This window comes from Hyperolius riggenbachi, chromosome 2 (assembly GCF_040937935.1).
Source record: "Hyperolius riggenbachi isolate aHypRig1 chromosome 2, aHypRig1.pri, whole genome shotgun sequence".
Taxonomy (NCBI): domain Eukaryota; kingdom Metazoa; phylum Chordata; class Amphibia; order Anura; family Hyperoliidae; genus Hyperolius; species Hyperolius riggenbachi.
Window position 1 is genome coordinate 331,530,156 of NC_090647.1, and position 24,428 is coordinate 331,554,583.

Consider the following 24,428-nt stretch of genomic DNA (forward strand, 5'->3'; position numbering starts at 1 on the left):
ATGAATATTTTATGACATTTTGCCACTGAGAAGTTTAATAACTCAGTTGTGTGTATGTCAGCGGCATAGATGAACTATGAGGATACTTGGCGGATCCTGACCAACAAAATGATATCATTTTCATACCTATCATAAGAATGGTATCACTTAAAAAGGCAAAAATACAACACATTCATTTTAGATATGCTCACAGTGGAGCCTGGCTTTCTCATATCCTGCTGAGTCAGAAGACCTCTATAGCAGTAGTAGCCAAATGTTCGGGCTGCTTTACACTTGGAGCTTTTTCAGTGCTTTGCTAATCTCCAGCAATCAGCAAAGCGCTGCTACTAATTTATCCCTATGGATACATTCACACTGCAGCGATCAATCGCAAATGTGCTGCATGCAGCGTCTTTGGGTCAATTGCGCTGTGATTCTCATTCTATTGAACGGGAATCACAAGCACCAATCGTGCTCAATTGCGAGATTTTGCCCACCGAATTGCAATGGCGAACCGAATGCGATTGCGGGGCAAGCGGTGGGCAAGCTTAAGTATGAACTAGCCCTTCCTTTTCTGATTGTAGTTTCACACCTAACTGTGAGCTGGTCTATTATAGAGAAATTTATTTCAGCTAGAAGTCCCATCTAGTTGTCAGCTGGGGGAAGCTAGGTCCCAGAACAGAGAAGCCTGAATAGAATCTGCTTTATCTCACTGGAATAGACAGATCCCAGGGCTTTTGCTACTACACATGCAATCTTAATTGGAGTTGTGAAACACAATCAGAAGACAGATTGATTGCCTTTCTTCCAGAATCGATTGCGTTTCTTCCAGAATCAATTGAGTTTCTTCCAGAATCGATTGCGTTTCTTCTAGAATCAATTGCATTTCCTCACGGTTCGTCCGTGACACTATGAACCAGGTAAATCATTACAATTACCTCCGAAGCAACATAATTAAGCAACATATCTTCCAAATATAGACAGCGTGTACTACTACATAATTAGACAGCTTGGGCCTTATTCAATTCACTTTTTCTCCTATAACTTCTTCTGGGTGATATTTCACACCTTATCAATAATTTGCCATTTAAGCCATCAGCAAGCAAGGAATACTCCCAATAATGTGATAGTACTTCTTCACCTACTTTTTGGTACCTTTTCAATTGCAGAGTGTTGAAACATTATTTTAGAAGATACAAATGATCTAGGAGAAAATTTAGGAGAGAAGGTGAATTGGACCAGTCCCCATGTCTCCTCAAACAACATAATCAGGCAACATACCCCAAAATCAATGTAATTAGGCATCATATGCTCACATACAACATAATTCTGCAGAATATCTCCTCAAACATAATTAGTACCATATGCCCCCAAACAACCAAATTAGACAGTGAGTAAAAACAAATAGTATGCAGTAATTAAGCATCGCCTGAAACAATGTTATACATTGTTGTCAGTCATTTTTTTTGGTTATATGTGCATTAAGCAGATGAAGGAAAGACATGCAAATCTGCTGTCCTCCATCGACACCAAACAATATCGGTAATTTGTGTTGGCCATTTAGTTATCTTATATAGCAGATCTCTAAACAATGTAATGGAACACCGGTACTAATGCTAGATTACCTGCCTGATAATGAACAACTGTCTCAGGTGATGAAAATCTAGCTTCTGTATTTATCTTTAATCAGTACAGTTGGAGGATAGATGCCATCTCTTTGGAACCTGGTCTCGACCCATTTCAGAAGAGAGTCTTCAGGACTCGGCACCCTTTGCTTCTCTCTCTCTTGTTAAGCCACACAGTAGCATATTTGTTTACGCATCTGCTGCCTTGAACAGTAAAGTTGCCATCCCTAAGGTACTTATACAGAGTGGATGAACATTTAATGATGCCTCATGAAATCTGTAATCTTTCAGCTGTTAACATATCTGTATTGGCCTCTGACAAGCAGCTATTTCTTTGCCGATAATGGGCAACATAAATGTGGCAGTGTAGAACATTCCAGTCACAGTGTGTTGTCATCATCAGCAGTTTATGGTTAGTCTGATGACGTTATACGGGAGACACTCCAAACCATCCAATGTGCATGCACAACTAATGTAACCTCCAGTTATGTTAGTCCTTTCACAATTTTTGTTATTTAGAGTATGTCAGATGCCAACAAATGATTGATGCATTATTCTTTGTGGTCTCCACGGTCAGTGGGTCTTATGTTCATCTGACACCTAAAAAAGATGGAGAGGAGCACCGGAAAAAAGCAGAAAAATAAGCAGTGTGGCGCTGCCCAAAACCCCAGTGCTTCCTGGAGAGCACAAGTCAGTATACACCAAACGGGCCGGCAGCACTTAAAGTAATGCCAATGGCATTTTGCAGTTTGATAAAGGGGATTACCCCGAAACAGCGGTCTGTCACTGCTGCCTTTTTGATGAAATAAAGAGCCATAATACTTTAAGTGGTGCCGGCCCGTTTGGTGTATATTCATTTGACACCTAAACACCACTACTTGTCAGTAGATGTTAATACCAGAGCTAGATCATCCACAAGGCACTTCTAGGCAGTTGCCCAGGGCCTAGGGAGAGTCTAGGGGCCTGGTGATAGCCTGATGCTAGCCTCCACCAAATCTTACAAAAAAAAGCCAGGTGACCATCAGTGGTTGGCAGAACTGCCATCTTGCCTAGGGCCCCATTTCATCTTCATCCTTTTCTGGTTGATGCACTGTCTACTTGAAGCATTACTGCTGTTCCAGGTTCATACTGTACCTGAAGAAAACAGTAGGAACTGCGATGCCATCATTTAGGTTTGTAAAGGCCACACTACATGGGCAGACCCAGAAATTCTGGAGATATTTTGCAATTTGAAGGCAAATAAAATGCGAATAGTAAGAATGTTGTTTCACTTGTCAGGAGTTAAAGAAAAGCTTTGTACATGCTTAACATGTTCACATTTCATTTCACAAACGTGTATTTTTGTATTTCACAAAAAATTCACATTTTTTGCTTGTATTGCAAAGAGCTCTCAAGCCAAGGTTTTACTGTAAATATGGCAACCTCCATATTCTTCTTACTTTACTTCTGTTCTTTAAGTTTCACCTTCTGGTCATTATTGAAAGCAACCTCAATTTTTTTAATAATATTCCATCGCCGAATGCACCACTCTTATCTTGAGCGTATGAAATGCGGCTTTATATTACATTGTACAATGCTGCCACCTTCTGGCAGATCTACTAGTTACAGATAGTGTTTTTTCAAATTAGTGTTTTCAGACTAGCTTCTGCCGTACCCAGCAGATACCTGAAAATAGCATTTTATGAGTTTATCCTCAACTGCAGGCTTTCGCATAAGAGGTAATTCTCATAATATTTGCATATTTTTCTTTCTTCTGTGTTGCAACTAGAGTTCAGCTTACATGGACTCTCAATGTGAGTTATATGTTTTTAAACTGTTTTATCTTGGAACATAATAAAGTGTTATCTTTTGGTGTGCATAGACTCAAAGCCTGTTTGGGGTTTATACCCTGGTGGTGGCCATGTCACTTTGATGTTGAGCACTGGTGGCTGCAGGCTATGCTAAGCACCCAAAGGCTTAAAGCGATTGTAAGCTCCTAAGGGCAGGGCTCTCTTCCCCTTTTGTGCCTTGGAAGTCATTATACATTTTATTCATCATGTTACTTTTGTTACTGTCATTACCAATTCGCACACTGAGCCATATCCTCAGGCTCCATGCTGACAGCCAACAGCAAACATTGGCCTACACGAATCATCATTATAAGGAAATTACCTGCGTACTGTGGGTTCTTCATGTACTTCTAAATTGACATAACTGCGATTATTTGAATCCTGCTATGAAGCATATCTTTTTCCTGAGATTTTGAATGATTCAAGCCAATTACGCAATAAAACTTAGCCGGGAAATTAATTACTTGTGAAGAAGTGAATATTATATGGTCGGATGTTTCACAAAACATATTGAGAAAATTGATTGTTTGCCGTGGCTATACATAAACTGTTAAATATATGGATATATTTGTCCCAAAGAGGATTTCCATGATACTTACAGTATATAGTGGTGGACATGATATAAGGGACAATTTCCAGTTTCATGGTACCCTTATTAGGAACTATGCATAATGTTTGCAAACCGTTTCCATGACTTTGCTGTAATGGCTATGCCAGCACTGTGTATTTGTATGTATGTGAATATTTAAAAAAAAAAAAAAGATTTATAATAAACTGATGTTTGAATTGATTATTGAATGATTTGGGTCAATACTTACCTATTGAGGTTGATTACAAGGTTTTGTCTATAATTCATCCCCTTTAAGGTCCCTGTTTACCCACAAATAAGACTTTCATCTTAAAAGGGGACACATAAGGGGCTCACTCCTAAATATTTTAGTATGTCAACTTGACAAGACCCATTGGTCAAGTTTCTTTTGGGTAATTTGTTTCAATTCTGTATCGATTCTGTATTTTGTCACCAATTCTGTATTTTGTATATTGGTGTATTTCATTTTTATGTATTATTATGTACCCCATGTTTGTGTCTTACTTTGTACAGCGCCACAGAATATGTTGGCTCTTTATAAATCAATAATAATACCATAATAACGCCGAGGATTGCAAAGTTATTATATCATATTAGCTGTCATTAGCTGTCTTTACAGTAAGAGTGATTAAGATGTGGAATGCATTGCCACAGGAAGTCGTTATGGCAAACCCTATACCTGCATTTAAAGGGGGCTTAGATGCTTTCCTTGTGTTGAAAGACATCCATGGCTACAATTACTAGGTAATGCCTAATGATGTTGATCCAGGGATTTTATCTGATTGCCATCTGGAGTCGGGAAGGAATTTTTTTCCCTTTTGGGGCTAATTGGACCATGCCTTGTAAGGGTTTTTTCGCCTTCCTCTGGATCAACAGGGATATGTGAGGGAGTAGGCTGGTGTTGTACTTTGTTCTCTGGTTGAACTTGATGGAAGTATGTCTTTTTTCAACTAAAATAACTATGGAACTATGTAAGTTTAAGAGGAACTCCAACCAAGAATTTAACTTTATCCCAATCAGTAGCTGATACCCCCTTTTACATGAGAAATATATTGCTTTTCACAAACAGACCATCAGGGGGGCGCTGTATGACTGATATTGTGGTGAAACCCCTCCCACAAGAAGCTGTGAGGATCGCGGTGCTCCTGGCAAACTGCCACAATGTAACAATGTTCATAGACAGGGAATAGCTGCTTACAGCTGTCTCTAACGGCCAAAACAGCTAGCAGCAGCTACCAGTACATAACCTCCCCACAGTAAACATGTCACCATGTGATACATGTCAGAATGTAAATCGGGGAGAGGAAAGATTTTACAATGAGCAAACACTAAATCATTTATACATAATTATTGTAAAAATGATGCACTTTTTTTATTACATTATTTTCACTGGAGTTCCTCTTTAAAGCTTGAGGTTTTGAATCAGGGTGATATCATTTACTGACTAAAATATAAAAGTAACATTTCAGTCAATATGCTTTTTCAGACTCTATTTATGTAAACTAAAAAAATGTAAGAGAGCACAGCTTATATTTATTTAAGTATCAGAAGGTACATAGATTACTTGCTAATATAAATGTGTAATTGTGTAAGTGTAAAAAGTGTAATTAAAATGCATTAATTAAAACAGGTTCTTGCCTGGATGTTTGCTAATCCCTAATGTATTGTTGGGATATGTAGGAGTAGTAGATAAGATCCCATGTTTATTTCTTACATGCCTAGGAATGTACCAGATCTAAACAAGAAAGGAGGAGGAGCGCTCCATAGTGCATTAAAAGCGCTTGCTTTCGGATTTGCCTAGGAATGTAGCCTGGCCTAGAAGGATTGCAAATCCAGAATAAAATAGTAGTAACAGAACTGATGCATTCATTATTTAAAGTTGAAATAAAATGTAATAATTGAATTCGTTTAGAATCATACAAACCTACAAAATTACAATCTCTATTCAATCCTCCATCTACAGTTTTGAACCATTTTTTTTTCTATTTGGTTTCCCACATTTCTCGGTCTCTCAGTGATTTGAAGTCACCTATTAGAAGACCTCAGTACCCAAGTAAGAGTTGCAAACCTTTGCTCATTAACGGCATCATATTTTGATAAACCCAAGTAAAATTTGCAGGGGCACTTAATTAAATCGAGGGTACATACGGGTTCAGTGTGGTGGGTAGGGGTGCTGGCACCTCATAACTAGAGCATTACCAATACTCAGCTATTTTGGTATTGCAAATGTCTGGACCTGAAACAGAAAACTGAGTTGATGGGACGGATTGGTCAGTGGGGTTAATGGGGGCATCACCAGCCCTGTGTAACAGTTTAGGATCAGAATATCTGGGTGCTGCCTAGAAGAGACTGCAAGTATGAGCTCCATTTTTCTTCAGCAGCTGCTACAATATAAGATTACTTACATTTATCACTAGGAATACCACTATCTAGCAGTCTGGCAAAATAGGGAAGGAGTAAGATAGGTTTGGTGATGTATTTTATGTTCTTGTATGTGCTGTGAGGAAAAATGGGAATGATATCTTGTTGATAGTAGAATATCTGCAATTTTAATGATATCCTACTATCACCTGTTCTTGATAGTTGAATATTAGTAGTGTTATCGATATGCTACTATCGCCTATCCTATCCTATTCTCACACTAACCTTCCCTGCATCTACTGTATGCTTTACACTAACCTACCTCCTTTTCACAACGTGGTGAATGCTTCTATAAGGTTCTTACCTTGTGATATCAATGGTTGGTTAATAGTCAGGGATGCTATATAAGATTTGGGAAAGAAGGATTGAGTGCAAATGAGGAGAAAACACTTGAGCAGCAGAGTGTGTACTCCAGATTACCAGTTGTGGGGACCGAGTTAGCTCCTAGTGGCTAGAATTACACATAGTACCACTAACCCTATCACCAAGATTTCCTGGCAGGTAGATACCAAACTTACTAGATTTATTGGTCACTTAACTGAAGGCCATTATTCTGCCTCCTTGCTGATACACCTGATAAAGGACCTGCATGTCCATAACATGTTGTGTTCTACAATACAAGCAACGTTTTGCAGCCATTGGTGTGCAACCTCCTTCTTACGTTTGGTTGTACCAGGACCATTTGAGCAATCCGGTCATGAGTTTACTAACTCTCCTAATCAAAGAACCTAACCTGGCTGATTATGAGTTACTCTATAGAGGGAGTGTTAAGGATCTATCCTGCAGTGGCGTACCTAGGGCATTTGACACCCGGTGCTGGGTATTATAAGACACCCCCGCCCCCCCCAAAAAAAAGTAAAGGGGCAAAAAATGGGTGGCGCTATAACATGCGGCGCGTGAAGTGCGCCGCAGCAAAAAATGGGCGTGGCCATGACCGGATGAGGGCGGAGCTAACTGTAATTTGACGTGAACCCGGGTAACAGTGATATGGAGGCTGCCATATTTATTTCCTTTTAAACAATACTAGTTGCCCTGCTGATCTATTTGGCTGCAGTAGTGAACTGAATCACACCAGAAACAAGCATGCTTGTTCAGGGTCTGTGGTTGAAAGAATTAGAGGCAGAGGACCAGCACGGCAGCCAGGCAACTGGTATTGCTTAAAAGGAGATAAATATGGCAGCCTCAATATTATTCTCACCTCGGGTTCCCTTTAAAAGTGCAACGCAAAGACAGTGGACCCAAGTTTTGGTGACCCTTTCCCCAGAAAATTCACATAATTGTGCAGGTTTTCTCAAGAAAATACACGTAATGTGTGCAGATTTGCCCAGAGAATACGTTCAATCATGTCGGCAGATTTGCCCAGAGAATACGTTCAATCATGTCTGCAGATTTGCCCAGAGAATACGTTCAATCATGTCTGCAGATTTGCCCAGAAAATACATGCAATCATGTCTGCAGATTTGCACAGAGAATACGTTCAATCATGTCGGCAGATTTGCCCAGAAAATACATGCAATCATGTCGGCAGATTTGCCCAGAAAATACATGCAACCATGTCGGCAGATTTGCTCAGAAAATACATGCAATCATGTCTGCAGATTTGCCCAGAGAATACGTTCAATCATGTCGGCAGATTTGCCCAGAAAATACATGCAATCATGTCGGCAGATTTGCCCAGAAAATACATGCAATTATGTCGGCAGATTTGCCCAGAAAATACATGCAATCATGTCGGCAGATTTGCCCAGAAAATACATGCAATCATGTCGGCAGATTTGCCCAGAAAATACATGCAATCATGTAGCAGATTTGACCAGAAAATACATGCAATCGTGTGGCAGACCTGTCCAGAAAACACTTCAATCGTGTAGCAGACCTGGCCAGAACATAAACGCTACCCCTGGCTGCTAATATAAATTAAAAAAAAAAACATTTACTCACCTGCAGCAGAGCTCCTGTTCCGGCCTCCGTCCAGTGCGCAGCTCCCACGATCCTCTGCAGTCAGCAACTCCCAAAGTCTCCAGAGCAGGGCTTCGGACATTTTACTATAGCCCTGCTCTGCTGCTGCGGTGAACTGATACGGCATCTATTAGATGCCGAAAGTCAGTTCACGCTGGGGGGTGCTTGGAGAATTTTAAGGGGTGCTTCAGCACCCAAAGCACCCCCCCCCCCCGGTGCCGCCACTGCCCCCAGTATAGGTAGCTAGCAGTTGCCCCCAGTATAGGTAGCTAGTTGCCCCCAGTGAAGGTAGTATAGTTGCCCCAATATAGCTAGTATAGTTGCCCCCAGGATAGGCAGCATAGCTGCTGTCCCCAATGTAGGTAGTGTTGCTGCCCCCAGTGTAGCTAGTATAGTGGCCCCCGTACAGCTGCCCTCCAGTATAGCTAGTATAGTGGCCCCCATAGTTGCCACAGTATAGCTAGTATAGTGGCCCACAGTTTAGATAGTATAGTTGCCTCCATTGTAGCTGGTATGGTGCCCCCCCCCCAGTATAGGTAATATAGTGGTCCCCATAGATGCCCCCAGTGTAGCTAGTATAGTGGCCCCCCGTTTAGCTGCCCCCAGTATAGTGGCCCCCAGTATAGCTAGTATAGTGGCCCCCAGTTTAGGTAGAATAGTGGCCCCCAGTTTAGGTAGTATAGTGGCCCCCAGTTTAGATGGTATAGTGCTCCCCCCCCCCCCCCCCGTGTAGCTAGAAGGAGGGGTGACAGCAGGGATAGCGGCGGGGAGGGGGGAAATATCCCCCCCTCCCTCACCTGGGTCCCCTCCTTCTGCCTCTCTTCTCCCCCCAAAAATGCGGGCAGGGGGCAGTGGGCAGCAAGCAGGTTGGCGCGGAGAATACTCACGCTACTTTCGTGTATCAGCCTGGAACGCTGCGTCGCCATCACGTGCCTCTACTGCGCCTCCAATGATTGGAGGCGCAGAAGAGGCACGTGATGGCTACGCAGCAGTAGCATGGTGACCACGGGTAATGGCTGGGGAATCCTGGTTCGATTCCGGTCTGGAGTGGGAGCCTAAGAAATGGCCACCACACATCCAAGGAAGGCAGCAGACACGCTGTGGGCAAAGGAGCAGGGACGGCTACCACGCATCCAAGGAAGGCAGCAGGCATGGCATGCACGTCCCGAGGTAGTGACCAAAAATAACAATACAGGAGGACTTTCGAGGCCCTGCTGTATACGAGATGAATCAACTTTAGATCCTTTAACAAGAATCTGTTATGGAGGGCAAGTCTGCCATCCATTCAAGTGAAAGGTATGTACTGACTGCCAGGTATAATACAATGTGCAGTCAAGGATGCAGTGAAAGGTATGCAGTGACTGCAAACAGCTGTTTGTGTAGTGACGGCCGTGCTGGACTGGTGCGCACCATGACGAGAGTGCAGGTGATGGCGGCTTTCCAGCCCATATGGTCGCCGGGCTGAGGTAGCTGAATGACAGAACAGTGACTGTCCAGCTGATCAAATTTGGTCTGTCCACAATGAAGCAATGACCTTATTATCGTGGGTGTGCCCCCCCCCCCCGACACACTCATATAGCCATCGGTCATTGCTTCATTGTGGTACGCAAGCCCCTTCACCGCGGCAAGGTAATGATCACGAAGGGGAATTGGCACATGTACATGCCTTTTGTTTTGTTGTTGCAGCTGCAGTGCAGCCAGAAAAAAAATTAGGCAGGCATGTACACGCACCAGAAAAATTATTATAGTGGCCGCTGCAAATTCAAGAATCCACCTGGACTCCTGGACCCTGTTGGGGGTGGCGGAGAAGGCAGTCAACTGGCTTGCGGGCAGAGATGCTGTGTGGGAAGCGACTTAGTCTTGGGGAAGGCAGTCACATGGCGTGCAGCCAGAGATGCTGTGTGTGGGGACTGACTTAGTCTTCGGGCAGGCCTGAGCGTGCATTGCAAACCAGGCATCCATGGTCAGATGGACCCTTGACCAAGGCGTAGCATTCAGTATAGCAACCATAGCGTTGCTATGGGGCCCGTGGTAGCCCTACGCCACAGGGGGCCCGGGGCCCCTGCCGGATTCAGAGTACTTTTTTTTTTAAAATTATATAATACAATGAGGATGATGCCGGTCCGGGCCCCCCCCCTTCATAATTTTAGAAGAGCGGCCCCCCTCCTCTGATAAAGTGGCTGGTGAGGAGGGGGACTATGAGGGCATTGATCCTCCCTGGTGGACGGGCCCGACACTTGCTCTATGTCACGGTCAGTTACCTGTTCAGAGGAGGCGGCCAGTACGCACGGATACTGGCGGTCGTCCTGGTGGGTCTCGGCGGGGCGACCTGTCGGTGCTTACCAGTGTGCGCTGCGTTGCACGGCGTAGGCGTTGGCGTCAGGGGGCGCTGGCGTAGGCGTTCTGTGGCGTTGTGTGCACAGGGATGACTGCTGTGTATCTCCTGTTCTGGCGTTTGCGTGTGCGGGCGCTGCGCGTGCGGGCGCGTGCGCGTCTGGGCGTGCGCGCGTGCGTGCGTGTCTGGGCGTGTGCGCGTGCGTGCGCGTGCGTGCGTGCATCTGCGCATGCGCGCGCGGCGTGGTGTGCGGTGCGCAGGCGCGCGCGGCGCGTCATGCTGTGCGCGCCAAGGAGGCCTATTTAAGTCTGGAGAGTGCATTGCCTCCTTGCTGTAGTATTGCAGCAGGTGTGTGTACTCCCGTGCCGTGACTTATAGTCTGTCTATGTGTTACCCCGGAATCCTGACCTCGGCTTGTCTGACTGCCCGCCTGTTGATGAATCCTGCCTGCCTGACTACCCGCTCTGTTGCCGAACTCTGCCTGTCCGACTACCCGCTCTGTTGCCGACCTCTGCCTGCTCCGACTACCCGCTCTGTTGCCGAACTCCGCCCGTCTGAGAACCCGCTCTGTTGCCGACTCCTGCTTGTCCTAGGATTTACCTTGCTACTGTCCACGCTAGTCGTTGAGTCCTTGCACCACCCGACTCCGGCCAGGGGAGTGCCGCGGTTCCCGTCTGCTCAGCTCCTCATCGGATCCTGCGAGCACTCCTGCTTCCTGCACACCCTAGTGCTCCTGTTCCCACTCCAGAGGTACTGGGTGTCAAGCCGCAAGAGTTGCTACCCTCAGCACAACGGTCTCCTCTGCTACCAGGTCAGTGACACTCTATAGTTCTGGCTTCCGGGCCGGCCAGCCAGGGAGGAGGAAGGAGGACTCAGTCTCGGAGAGGGGTGACTGACGACCGACGTGCAGCAACCAGGAGGGAGCGGACCGGCTGCACAGTCACAGTGCCTCACTGCCTATCCTCAGCTCAGCGGCAGTCTGACAGTGTGCTGTGCAGGAGTGCGATCGTCTGGACGGAGTGGAGGAGGCGGAGCTTCCCTGGAGGCTGGAGCGTCACTCGAGGATGAGGAGGAGAGCGGAGCACCGACCTGACCCAACCCCACGCAAGCTGGCAAGCTGCAGGCAGCATTGTAAGTATGTTGTGCCTCAGTGCCTGGTGCTGGTGGGTGGAAATTGGGGCCAGCCCGGGGCACTTTCTGGCTGCTGCCAACCACCACCCATACCTGGCCAGCGGCCATGATGCGACCTGGTGCTGGCTGCTGGGGGGGGGGCTGTCAACGCACATAACGATTATTGTCTGGTGAATGCTCCTCATAACGATTATTGTCTGGTGAATGCTCCCACATAACGATTATTGTCTGGTGAATGCTCCCACATAACGATTATTGTCTGGTGAATGCTCCCCATAACGATTATTGTCTGGTGAATGCTCCCTATAACGATTATTGTCTGGTGAATGCTCCCCATAACGATTATTGTCTGGTGAATGCTCCCCATAAAGATTATTATCTGGTAAATGCTCCCACATAACGATTATTGTCTGGTGAATGCTCCCACATAACGATTATTGTCTAGTGAATGCTCCCACATAATGATTATTGTCTGGTGAATGCTCCCCATAGCAATTATTGTCTGGTGAATGCTCCCCACATAACGATTATTGTCTGGTGAATGCTCCCCCCACATAACGATTATTGTCTGGTGAATTCTCCCCATAACGATTGTCTGGTGAATGCTCCCCATAACGATTATTGTCTGGTGAATGCTCCCCACATAACGATTATTGTCTGGTGAATGCTCCCCACATAGCGATTATTGTCTGGTGAATGCTCCCCATAACGATTATTGTCTGGTGAATGCTCCCCACATAACGATTATTGTCTGGTGAATGCTCCCCATAACGATTATTGTCTGGTGAATGCTCCCCATAACGATTATTGTCTGGTGAATGCTCCCCATAACGATTATTGTCTGGTGAATGCTCCCCATAACAATTATTGTCTGGTGAATGCTCCCCATAAAGATTATTGTCTGGTGAATGCTCCCACATAACGATTATTGTCTAGTGAATGCTCCCACATAACGATTATTGTCTGGTGAATGCTCCCCATAGCAATTATTGTCTGGTGAATGCTCCCACATAACGATTGTCTGGTGAATGCTCCCCATAATGATTATTGTCTGGTGAATGCTCCCCACATAACGATTATTGAATGGTGAAAGCTTCCCCCACATAACGATTATTGTCTGGTGAATTCTCCCCATAACGATTGTCTGGTGTATGCTCCCCATAACGATTATTGTCTGGTGAATGCTCCCCATAACGATTATTGTCTGGTGAATGCTCCCCATAACGATTATTGTCTGGTGAATGCTCCCCCCACATAACGATTATTGTCTGGTGAATGCTCCTCCCACATAATGATTATTGTCTGACTGCTCCCCATAACGATTATTGTCTGGTGAATGCTCCCCATAATGATTATTGTCTGGTGAATGCTCCCCCCACATAACGATTATTTTCTGGTAAATGCTGCGCACAATCTGCTGCCAATAAGATTGCATTTGTGGGGAAATCTGTTGCCAATTTGAATCCATTTGTGGGGAAATCTGTTGCCAATATCATTGCATTTAGTGGGTAAATCTTCTGATCTTCTGCGAATCTGATTGCATTTTGTGGTCGGTCGGCCGGCCGGCCGGCCGGCCCTCCACCATGTGGTGTGGAAAAAGAAAACGGCCCTCCATACCCGCGAAGTTGGACAGCACACTGCTAAGGTCCTGTATATTTGGGCCCACCCATGACCACGCCCACATGCTGTTGTGATTGTCCTTTTTTGGAAATCAAAATATGGTCACCCTAGCCAACCACCACCCATACCTGGCCCTGGGGGGCATACAAAAAATTTGCTATGGGGCCCAGTCATTTCTAGCTACGCCCCTGCCCTTGACCCAGCGCTGTGTAACAGAGATGTCACCACTTGCCTTTCAACATCACGGTATAGTTTAGGTATCGCCTTTTTTGAGAAAAAATTGCGACCTGATATCTTCCACTGCGGTGTGTGGCCCTGCTTTTGTGTGCTGCTTTTCCTCAGGTGGTCATCCCATTGCAGTTTGTACTTTGTAATCATGTGCCTTCGTAAGGTAGTTGTCCCTACGCGGGTCTTGGTCTTTCCACGGCTCAATTTTCGGTGGCAGAGAGTACAGATGGCATTGCTCTCATCTGAGGCAGACACACCATAAAATGTCCACACCGCTGAGCCCTGGGGTGATGGCACTTTGGTGGTGGTGGCGGCCGACTGAGTGTTAAGTGGGGTGCCAGAATCAGAGCAGGAGCAGGAAGATATGTCACGCTTCCATGCAGAAGCTGAGAAAGATGAGGTATTCTGTGTTAAATAGTCAACTACGTCCTGACAATATTGGGGGTTGATGGCACGTGCCTTCTTCTGAACACTGTACTTTGGTCGAGGGCCGCACGAAACCATGGCAGCTCGACCTCGAACAGACCTGCCAGGTGGCCTGCCTCTGCCTTTTGTTTTGTCCATATTGGGGGGGGGGGGGGGGGGGATGAAGTGAAAGGTATGCACTGACTTGACTAATTTATTTATTTATTTATTTATTTATTGTATTTATAAAGCGCCAACATATTACGCAGCGCTGTAATACAATGTGCAGTCACACAGGTGCAGTTAACAGGTATGCACGGAGTGGTATATCACACTGCGCGCGCTCACGTAGGTAGGTGGGTGCACTGAACACAACAGGTAGGTATATGCAGTGAAGGGTATTACAAATGTGCACCTGTCACACACACATACCGTGAACAGGTACAGTGACTGGTGGTATTAAATATCACATTGCGTGTGCTCACGTAGGTAGGTGGGTGCACTGTGAACAGCTGGTAGGTATACAGTGGCTTGCAAAAGTATTCAGCCCCCTTGAAGTTTTCCACATTTTGTCACATTACTGCCACAAACATGAATCAATTTTATTGGAATTCCACATGAAAGACCAATACAAAGTGGTGTTCACGTGAGAAATGGAATGAAAATCATACATGATTCCAAACATTTTTGACAAATCAATAACTGCAAACTGAGGTGTGCATAATTATTCAGCCCCCTTTGGTCTGAGTGCAGTCAGTTGCCCATAGACCTTGCCTGATGAGTGCTAATGGCTAAATAGAGTGCACCTGTGTGTAATCTAATGTCAGTACAAATACAGATGCTCTGTGATGACCTCAGAGGTTGTCTAAGAGAATATTGGGAGCAACAACACCATGAAGTCCAAAGAACACACCAGACAGGTCAGGGATCAAGTTATTGAGAAATTTAAAGCAGGCTTAAGCTAGAAAAAGATTTCCAAAGGCTTGAAAATCCTACGGAGCACTGTTCAAGCGATCATTCAGAAAAGGAAGGAGTATGGCACAACTGTAAGCCTACCAAGACAAGGCCGTCCACCTAAACTCACAGGCCGAAGAGGAGAGTGCTGATCAAAAATGCAGTCAAAAGGCCCATGGTGACTCTGGACGAGCTGCAGAGATGTACAGCTCAGGTGGGGGAATCTGTCCATAGGACAACTATTAGTCATACACTGCACAAAATTGGCCTTTATGGAAGAGTGGCAAGAAGAAAGCCATTGTTAACAGAAAAGCATAAGAAGTCCCATTTGCAGATTGCCACAAGCCATGTGGGGGACACAGCAAACATGTGGAAGAAGATGCTCTGGTCAGATGAGACCAAAACAGAACTTTTTGGCCAAAATGCAAAACGCTATGTGTGGCGGAAAACTAACACTGCACATCACTCTGAACACACCATCCCCACTGTCAAATATGGTGGTGGCAGCATCATGCTCTGGGGGTGCTTCTCTTCAGCAGGGACAGGGAAGCTGGTCAGAGTTAAATGGGAAGATGGATAAAGCCAAATACAGGGCAATCTTGGAACAAAACCTCTTGGAGTCTGCAAAAGACTTGAGACTGGGGCGGAGGTTTACCTTCCAGCAGGACAACGACCCTAAACATAAAGCCAGGGCAATAATGTAATGGTTTAAAACAAAACATATCCATGTCTTAGAATGGCCCAGTCAAAGTCCAGATCTAAATCCAATCAAAAATCTGTGGCAAGATCTACAAAGTATTGAGGGGGCTGAATAATTATGCACACCCCACTTTGCAGTTATTTATTTGTAAAAAATGTTTGGAATCATGTATGATTTTCGTTCCACTTCTCACGTGTGCACCACTTTGAATTGGTCTTTCACGTGGAATTCCAATAAAATTGATTCATGTTTGTGGCAGTAATGTGACAAAATGTGGAAAACTTCAAGGGGGCTGAATACTTTTGCAAGCCACTGTATGCAGTGATGAGTATTATAATGTGCACCTGTCACACACAGACAGGTACCAGACAGGCACAGTGACACTGCGTGCGCTCACGTAGGTAGGTGGGTGCACTGAAGTGAACAACAGGTAGGTATATGCAGTGATGGGTATTACAATGTGCACCTGTCACACACACAGGTAGTCACTGAATGTGCTGGGCCTGGCAGTGGCACACACAGTAGGAATTACCAAGGCTGTCTATGCAACACAAGTGTCTGTGGGACACACACACACACACACACACACACACACACACACACACACACACACACAAAAAGATCACAAGAACAAGATTAGCTCTCAAAAGAGCTGTTGAGGGGTGCTTTTTTAGCAATAAGAATCAGCAAGGAGCAAGCTAAGAAGCCTACAAGAGCCTAACTAAGCTTTCCCTATAGGTCTCTGCACAGCAGCTCTCCCTTCTCTAATTACTGCAGGCACACGAGTGAGTCCAATGCCTGACGCTGCCTGCCTTTTATAAGGGGGGGGGGGCTCCAGGAGGGAGTGTAGCCTGATTGGCTACAATGTGCCTGCTGACTGATGTAGAGGGTCAACGTTGACCCCAATGATGCACTATAGGGGCGAATCGAACTTCCAGAAAAGTTTGCGGTTCTCCGCGAACGCGAACCACCGAAGTTCACCGGGAACCTTTCGCCGGCGAACAGTTCAGGCCATCTCTAAAGGATATAAGGAGGGATTTCCTTATTGGAGAGTAGAACCCTACCCCATCACTGCATGGCATGTTTTTCTCTGGATGACAACAACTAGATAGACTACAATAGCAAAGACACCCACCTGTTCCTCCTGCAATCATCCCCACCTGAGAGACAGTCTTTCTCACCGCTCCAGATCTCTTGTCTGGTTGAATAGCAAATTCACCTTAATAATGAGACGCAAACCAGAATTGTTGAAAAGGTTAGTGCCAAAGGAAAGCATTGTTACAAATGCAGCAGTCTAACTGAGCTATCTTTTCCTACTTTTTACATTTGTTGTTTTCTTTTTTTTTTTTGCTTTCTATTTGCTGAAAAGGATATTATGTAATATTTATTTATTATTTATTTATTTATTTATTGTATTTATAAAGCGCCAACATATTACGCAGCGCTGTAGAGTAGAATATAGAGTGAGATGTTTAGAAACCATAATGAAATAAATTTGTATTTTAAATGAAGATTTAGCCACTACAGCAGCTGGTATAATTCATCTAATAAAATTCAAAAACAGAAGACTACATACAGTTATGAAGCAGCCATACACCTGATATTTTAGTTCCCTCTGTCAGTCACGCAACATAAACTGAGACATTTAAAATTAAATTCCACTTTTGTTAATAACATATTGCAGTTCTATGCAACTCTCTGAAATTAAACATTCTTAACCTCTTGAGGACCACAGGCTTATACCCCCTAGTGACCAGGCCATTTTTTTTACAATTCAGCACTCTGCAGCTTTAACAGTTTGCTGCACGGCCATACAACTTAGCACACAAATGAATGTTGCTTCCTTTTCTTGCCACCAACAGAGTTTCTGTTGGTGGCATCCGATTGATGCTGCAGTTTTTCTTCTTTTTTTTAAATTAATTTAATTATTATTTTTTTTTAAATAAAAAGCCTTTTTTTTCAAATTAACCCTCCCCTTTCCCTCCCTACCCCCAAGATCCAATCATAGTGATCACCTCATCATCAGCCTATGAGAGGGATAAGTTTGTGAACCACTCGAGGGGACAGCTCAGTGACAGAGCTATCCCCAGTACATCGCTGCGCTAGATTGCAGTGCTGTACAAAAGAAAAGCGGCTTTTTTTTCTTTAACAGCCATTGCGGCTGGCAGGCTGATCATGGAGCCCCGCTCTGTTTATTTACAGAAGCTCGCGCTAGAGCAAGCGTGAGCTTTCATCAAATCTTGCACATCGCGAGATGATGCACCAGTGCGTACAGGAGGAACGAGGAAGCCACTCCGCAGCCGCCATCCTGCATTAGGCAGTCTCAGAGTGGTTTTTAAAATGTATCTTTTAAATTCAATATGCAGCCAGTGATAACTTTACAAAACTGACTGTAACCTCAAACTGTGTTTCTTTGCAGGCATGGAATCTCTACCTTCTTCAGAATACAGGGTGCCTGGAAGACAACACTTTCTTGCAGGAGCAAGGCCCCATTCACACTTAGAAGCGCAAAACGCCGGCGATTTTTGGCGGCATTTTGTGGGATTGATTCTTCCATGATTTCACGCGGAAAAATCACTGGACAGTGCAGCGATTTCTCTGCGATCGCGTTTAGCGCTTCTATAGCACTGAAACGCGATCGTCGGGAAATCGCCTAAAAATCGTGCAGGCTACCCATTTGCGTTTCACGATTTTGGGCTATTTGTGGCGATTAGAGCAAATCGCCCAGGTAAGAACGGGTCCATAGGGTTTTATTACACTAGTGCTTTCAAAAGCGCTAGCATTTGAGCGTTTTGCCGAAAACGCCGGTAAAATGCTCTAGTGTGAATGGGGCCTAATTATCTGCATGATGGAACTCATTTTCATCACATGCCCTAATGCAGTAATTTGCAGCAGTCTGACACTCCCATCTAAATGGCTGTTTTTTTACATGCTCAAAAATAAGTTAAGCAACCTGAAATTATGTTTGAAATTCATCTTTGCAAATTATTGAATTTAACTGAAGGCAGTGCTTTTAACTTCAATGACCACTCTGATCTTCCCAAAATCTAAGCTAAATTTAACTAACCGTGTGTAAAGCACTAGCAAAGTAAAATAAACTAAAAGCAAGGCTAACTATTATACCCTTGGTCGCTATGTTCCATTGTACAGTTTATGTGAGGTCTCCCCTACACATTGAGGCACCATTCACCATGTTTGCTAAAACATTAGTTCTGCTTCTACTTCTTATGGCCCATAGCTACACAGTAGATTAACACATCTGCAGTGGGAGGAAGGCCTCACATACCCAACAATATGGAAAATGGCATCAGTGACTAGTAAGGCATGCAAGGCGGTGCTTAACTTGTTAGCCTTTGGCTTGGCTTTAAACATATTTGTACAGTTATTATAGACTACTACCATACCGTCAAAGCTAGCATAGTTACTTGGGCCTGTACTTTTATGAAAGAAAAGCTTCTTAAAAAAAGCTTCAAAAATTTCTCAGATCTTATATTTACAAAGCCACTACCAGTTTCTGGCTTTTGGTTTTACATCAGAAGGCTCATCTATAGCATATGTATTCATCTGCAGATATTTTCATCATCTTAATTCATAATGCCCTCACTGTCATGACCTTGATATACATATTCTAGCATCTCCTTGATATTGAATCAGAATGGGTGCACTGCAGGATGCAGCTAGTGTTGAGAAAGCTACCGGTATATTTTCTCTTGCTGATAAAACTTACCGTTCCCATGATATTCAAGAAGTCCTCTGGGGCCTTGAACTTCAATGAAATCTCCTATGGAGAGATTGTCAAGATACTGGGACATTTTGCCACCTTCAGGAAAGTCAGGATGAACATCTCTAAAATAGATCTGCAAGACAAATGGGCCATGCTTTTGATCTATAAGTCTTTATTTACTCTTATTGTGGATAACAAATATGTCTTATTCCCAAGAGCTAGTTCTATGCATATGATATGAAACTTTTTGAAAAGCAACTAATTATGCTTACCTTGGTTAGCCTCAAAAGAGGCAGTGGATATATTTGTTAGATAAATGCTATTCTAACTCATGATGACTTGGGACATTACCTCTTATTTGTGTAAGTGTATGCTATTCTAACTTGTTATGACTTGGGACATTACCTTTATTATAAATTCAACATAGCTGTTATCCTCACATGACACTGGGGTGTATGGTCTGACCAAAAGGTTACCCTTGATCCTTGTGGATAGGTAGACATATTTACCTAGGAAGAAACATGGAGAACCAATTACATGCAGACATTTGTAGTACAGCACAGAATAAGCAGTCTGTTGAATATAAGCTATAAGCCTTTATGTTATAATTCACTAATAATGTAATTTGTTTTTCACAGAATTTTATCCCTAGCCACTGAAAGAGAAACTCCAGTTGAAATATTTTTAAACATTATAATATAAGCAACTCAGTTAAGTATATGGTTTTTAGCTTTCAGCTAAGAACCAATAGTGGCCCAATACCAACTAGAAAAGAAAAACACTTTCATTTCATAATTTCATTAATTACTTGGATTTATGTATTACTAGATTTTTTTTCATTTAACATTAGATCTACTGAGCAATTAACATTTTAAACCAGTCTACAACAAATTAGCATCATATATATTTGAAATGCGGTTCTCACCAGTTGAAAGTCCCAGGGAATGGTGCATGGATGGAAGAGCAAAGCGAAATCTTCTTGTGTTGTGATTTATAATCTGTAATTACAGTAAATGTGACCCGGATTACATGATGAATAAGTAAATACGGTAACTGAGCAAGGTAAAGATCTTGCCTATATATCACATTATATAAGCTGTTTTCTAACAACAGTGGCCCATATGCAATTTACTTTTTCTCCTGAGTTTTCTCCTAGGAGATAAGTTTTCATCTTCACATTAAAATACATTTTCAGCACTTTTCAACTACAAAAATAAAGAAAAATTCAATGAAAAAGGACTATCAAATTTTTTTAGAGTATTTTCTTGCTTTCTGCTGGCTTAAAATGCATTTTATTGACAAATTTAAAAATATCACCCAGGAGAAAACTCTGGAGAAAAAATTAATTGCATATGGGCCAGTATTGGAATGGGATCCCTCAAACTGTATTAAAGTGAATCTGTAGTGAGAAAGATATGGAGGTTTCCATAATGACTTCTTTCCAAACAATTCCAGTTGCCTTGTTGTCCTGCTGATCTTTTTGGCTTCGGCAATGTCTGAACTATACAGCTGAAAAAGCATGCGGGTACTTTGGCCAGAATTTAGCCAATACACTTGATCTTTTCAGATCTTTTCCCATGTGCAGTTGTTGCACCATTTACATAAGACTGTAAAAAATATTCAAGCAATGCAAGTTGTGAAGACCACTTTAGAATATGGCTGGGTTTGACAATTAAAGTGGGACTCCACTTTTGCTAACAAAAAACAAAACTTTCCTCCCCGAATCCATAACTCATGATTGTAGATGTGGCTAATAGTTGGCAATGCCACATGCAAAATATTTAATGCACCAGAGTTCCTGGGCTCTCAGAGTGTTTCATGTACTCCTCAAACTTTGCTACTGTTTCCAAGTGCTCTTCAAAGTATGTCCCATCTTTCCACTTCACCTGTATTGCAACCCAGTTCCAACTCCCCCACATCTCTTCTTACAGGTTTCTACCCCCTCATCTTTCCTTCCCCAAGTGTCTTCTAGCATAGACAGTGAAAGAGACCACAGTTACTAACCACAGATTGGTGGCTGCATTGTGGTGGCCAGGCAGTCAGGAAATTGTGCTGGGTGGAGCATCTAGCTAAAAGTGACTGGGGAGAACAGTGATTATTTATCGATCAACTAAAGTGGAACTTCACTTTAGGATGAAACTTTCACCTGGCATAGTCTACAGACCGCTCTGAAGGTATTCAGTGTCATTATCTGTAAATCCAGGTTAGAACCTGGCTTTTTTAAGTGTATCTTGTTTTACATGCATTTTATAAAACATGCATATCCTTGACCCTGTGGAACACCCTTGGTTTATGACACTGGGTTTCTCTTATCTCTATGTGTGGTATGCATATCTTATGGCCCATACTCACGAGCTACAATTGTCGCCGCAACACGCGGCATGCGCGTGTTGCGGCAACAGGTCGCCCGTGAGTATGAGGCGTTGTACGGGCGCGCCCCCCGAACCGTCGCTCATCGCTGATGTCGCCAGGCGATTGGCGCGGTCAATCGCCTGGCGACAGTTGCCGCCGCAAGCAATATTAATTAATCTGGCGCACAGATCGTAATTCCACTAGTAAACCTCACTCCATGTGAGGGAAGGCAGGACCAATATCAATCAATCAGCACGAAATTCAAGGACCGCCACTCAACTACTAGTATTCACTTTATTGTATCAAGGTTAAAATTAACAACAACGGACCCTCCAAAACCCCTCACCTATTAAAACCCCCAAAATCCACACTGGAATTTCCAAGGAGCGCTCCTGGTCACAACCATACTCAACCACCCACATTCATCCACCAAGGATTGATCAATCCACTAACTAGATGAATAGAGGCTAATATACTGATTTTCAGTCTGCGATGGCTCAGTCCACTTCAATACTTCACTCCGGAGTATAACTTCCAGATAGCTAATCCTGCAGTATGGATGCACAGTCCAGAGTTTTAATCTTCAATAACTGCAACATACTTCTGCATAGCTATGTCTTTTAACACTTCCTTATGTGAATATGAGTATACAGTCCCTCTTCTGAACACCATGCCAACATCTTACAACCTGGCTTCCGCTCGGCTGGATGATTTCCAAACAAAGTTTCCCTTCAGCATAAAGGTATTACCTTCTCGCCGCCGATTCTAATGGCAAGGACTTCCTTCTGCGGCGTCCCGCAGTATACAGGTACCTGTATTCGTGACTGTTTGCCGGCTGACCGTATATCACGCATCCCTTCGTATGGATGCCAGTGCTGCTCCTCGTGTCCAGCGTGTAGGCCACGCCCACATACGCGTTACGCCCACCAACGTGAGCTTCGTCAGTGTGATGACGCTGTGGCTGCCGCAACTGTTGCTAGTCCGCATGAGTATGCGGACTAGCGACAGCAACATAATTGAAAATAGACGGCGCTTCTGGCGAGGGGGAGGAACGTCGGCGACAGCTTCCATCGCACAGCTGATCCCTCTTCCGCGTGTGTACGCAGAGGGACCTGGCGACGAGCTGTCGCCGGCCTGTCGCGCACACGCTCACGTGTGCTGGCGACAGGCCACTTATGTAGCCCGTGAGTATGGGCCATTAGGGTATCATGAAATTGTGCAGAATATTTGGGTGGATGAATGCATCTTGGATCTTTGTTAAGGTTGAGGTGTTAATGGTCACTGGAATGTTATGCTTATTTTTTTTTTTCAAAACAGTAATTGTGTGGACACTTCTGAGCGAAGAAGTACTACTTTTGCTACTGATGGTGTGTTTATTACAGTGTTTATTGCTATCTGTGCAGTGCATAATTGATTTTGCAATCTTATTTCCGTAATAGTGAACCAATGTGATTGAGACAGACTAGCACTAGCAATCATCCCAAAGTACTTACAGACTTGCGAATGAGTCGTAATCTGTATTTTTTGTTTGGATCCTGCAAGGTTACATGCTTCATCTTTTTGTAGAACACGTAATTTCCAGCAGCCATGCCAACTAATGTCAATAAGACCACACCAATGGCAACAAATGCCCCTTTTATCTGTTGGGAAGAATTAAAAATACAGAAAATATTTTCATAAAGCATATACTAATTCCAAAGATAATTTTATAAATCACCTATAGTTAAACTCACTGGACTACAATTTACCAACTTAGTCACTACAATGTTTTGTGCTATCACCATACACTTCAGTTACGGTATATATTTTATGGTTCCTTTGTATGTGTGATTCAGAGCTATCTACTTTCTGAAACAGGGATATAGTTACACTGCATAGTTAGATAATTGTGCCATGGGAGGTAATTGCGATGATAGGGCATGGGGATCGGGCACCCAAGTGGTGAGTTGGGCACCCGATACAAATAGTAGATGATCATAATGTACCGTATTTTTTAGCATACAAAGCGCTCCGGGCTATAAGAGGTTTAGAGGGAAAAAAACAGGGAAAAAATGTACTAAACCTGGTGCAACCATGGTCCAGGAACATCTTGTAAATGTTCTCTCCCAATTATTGTGCCCCCTTGTATCTCCTGTGTCCCCATGTGTGTCCTCCTGTGTCCCCATGTGTGTCCTCCTGTCTTCCATGTTTGTCCTCCTCTGCCCCATGTTTGTCCTTCTGTCCCCCATGTGTGTCCTCCTGTCTCTTCCACTCCCCTCTACATGTCCTCCTGTCCCCATGTGTCTCCTTTTGTTCGTCCTGCTTCCCCTTGTCTCCCCTCTGTGTGTCTTTCTGCGCCCAGCTCACCGGCAGCGAAATCATACCTATGCCAAGAGCCATTTGTGCTCAGATGGTTGTGCTGAAAAACAACTTATATGCACTGGATTTTAATGGCTGCAAAACAAAGTCCATTTCAGCCAACAACCAAAAGGTGGTGATGCAGAAAATGTATGTTATAATGTATGGATATGGCAGCCAAATTAAAGTATAAAATGTAATTCCTATCTAGCCATGCTTGTTCTCCTAAAATAGGCCAGC

General features: G+C 43.9%; 1 protein-coding gene across 1 annotated transcript in view; it reads right to left on the minus strand.

Moving 5' to 3' along the window:
- Nucleotides 1-23,420, minus strand: part of CYB5R1 (cytochrome b5 reductase 1) — a 42,314-nt gene extending 18,894 nt beyond the window's left edge. The window contains exons 1-5 of the mRNA XM_068265504.1: nucleotides 23,345-23,420; nucleotides 20,425-20,497; nucleotides 19,905-20,008; nucleotides 19,503-19,632; nucleotides 16,911-16,994 (exon numbers count right to left, since the gene is read on the minus strand). Coding sequence (XP_068121605.1) covers nucleotides 16,911-16,994; nucleotides 19,503-19,632; nucleotides 19,905-20,008; nucleotides 20,425-20,497; nucleotides 23,345-23,407 — 454 coding nt within the window. The 5' untranslated portion in view covers nucleotides 23,408-23,420. The remainder of the gene's footprint in view (nucleotides 1-16,910; nucleotides 16,995-19,502; nucleotides 19,633-19,904; nucleotides 20,009-20,424; nucleotides 20,498-23,344) is intronic.
- Nucleotides 23,421-24,428: the final 1,008 nt, after the last annotated feature.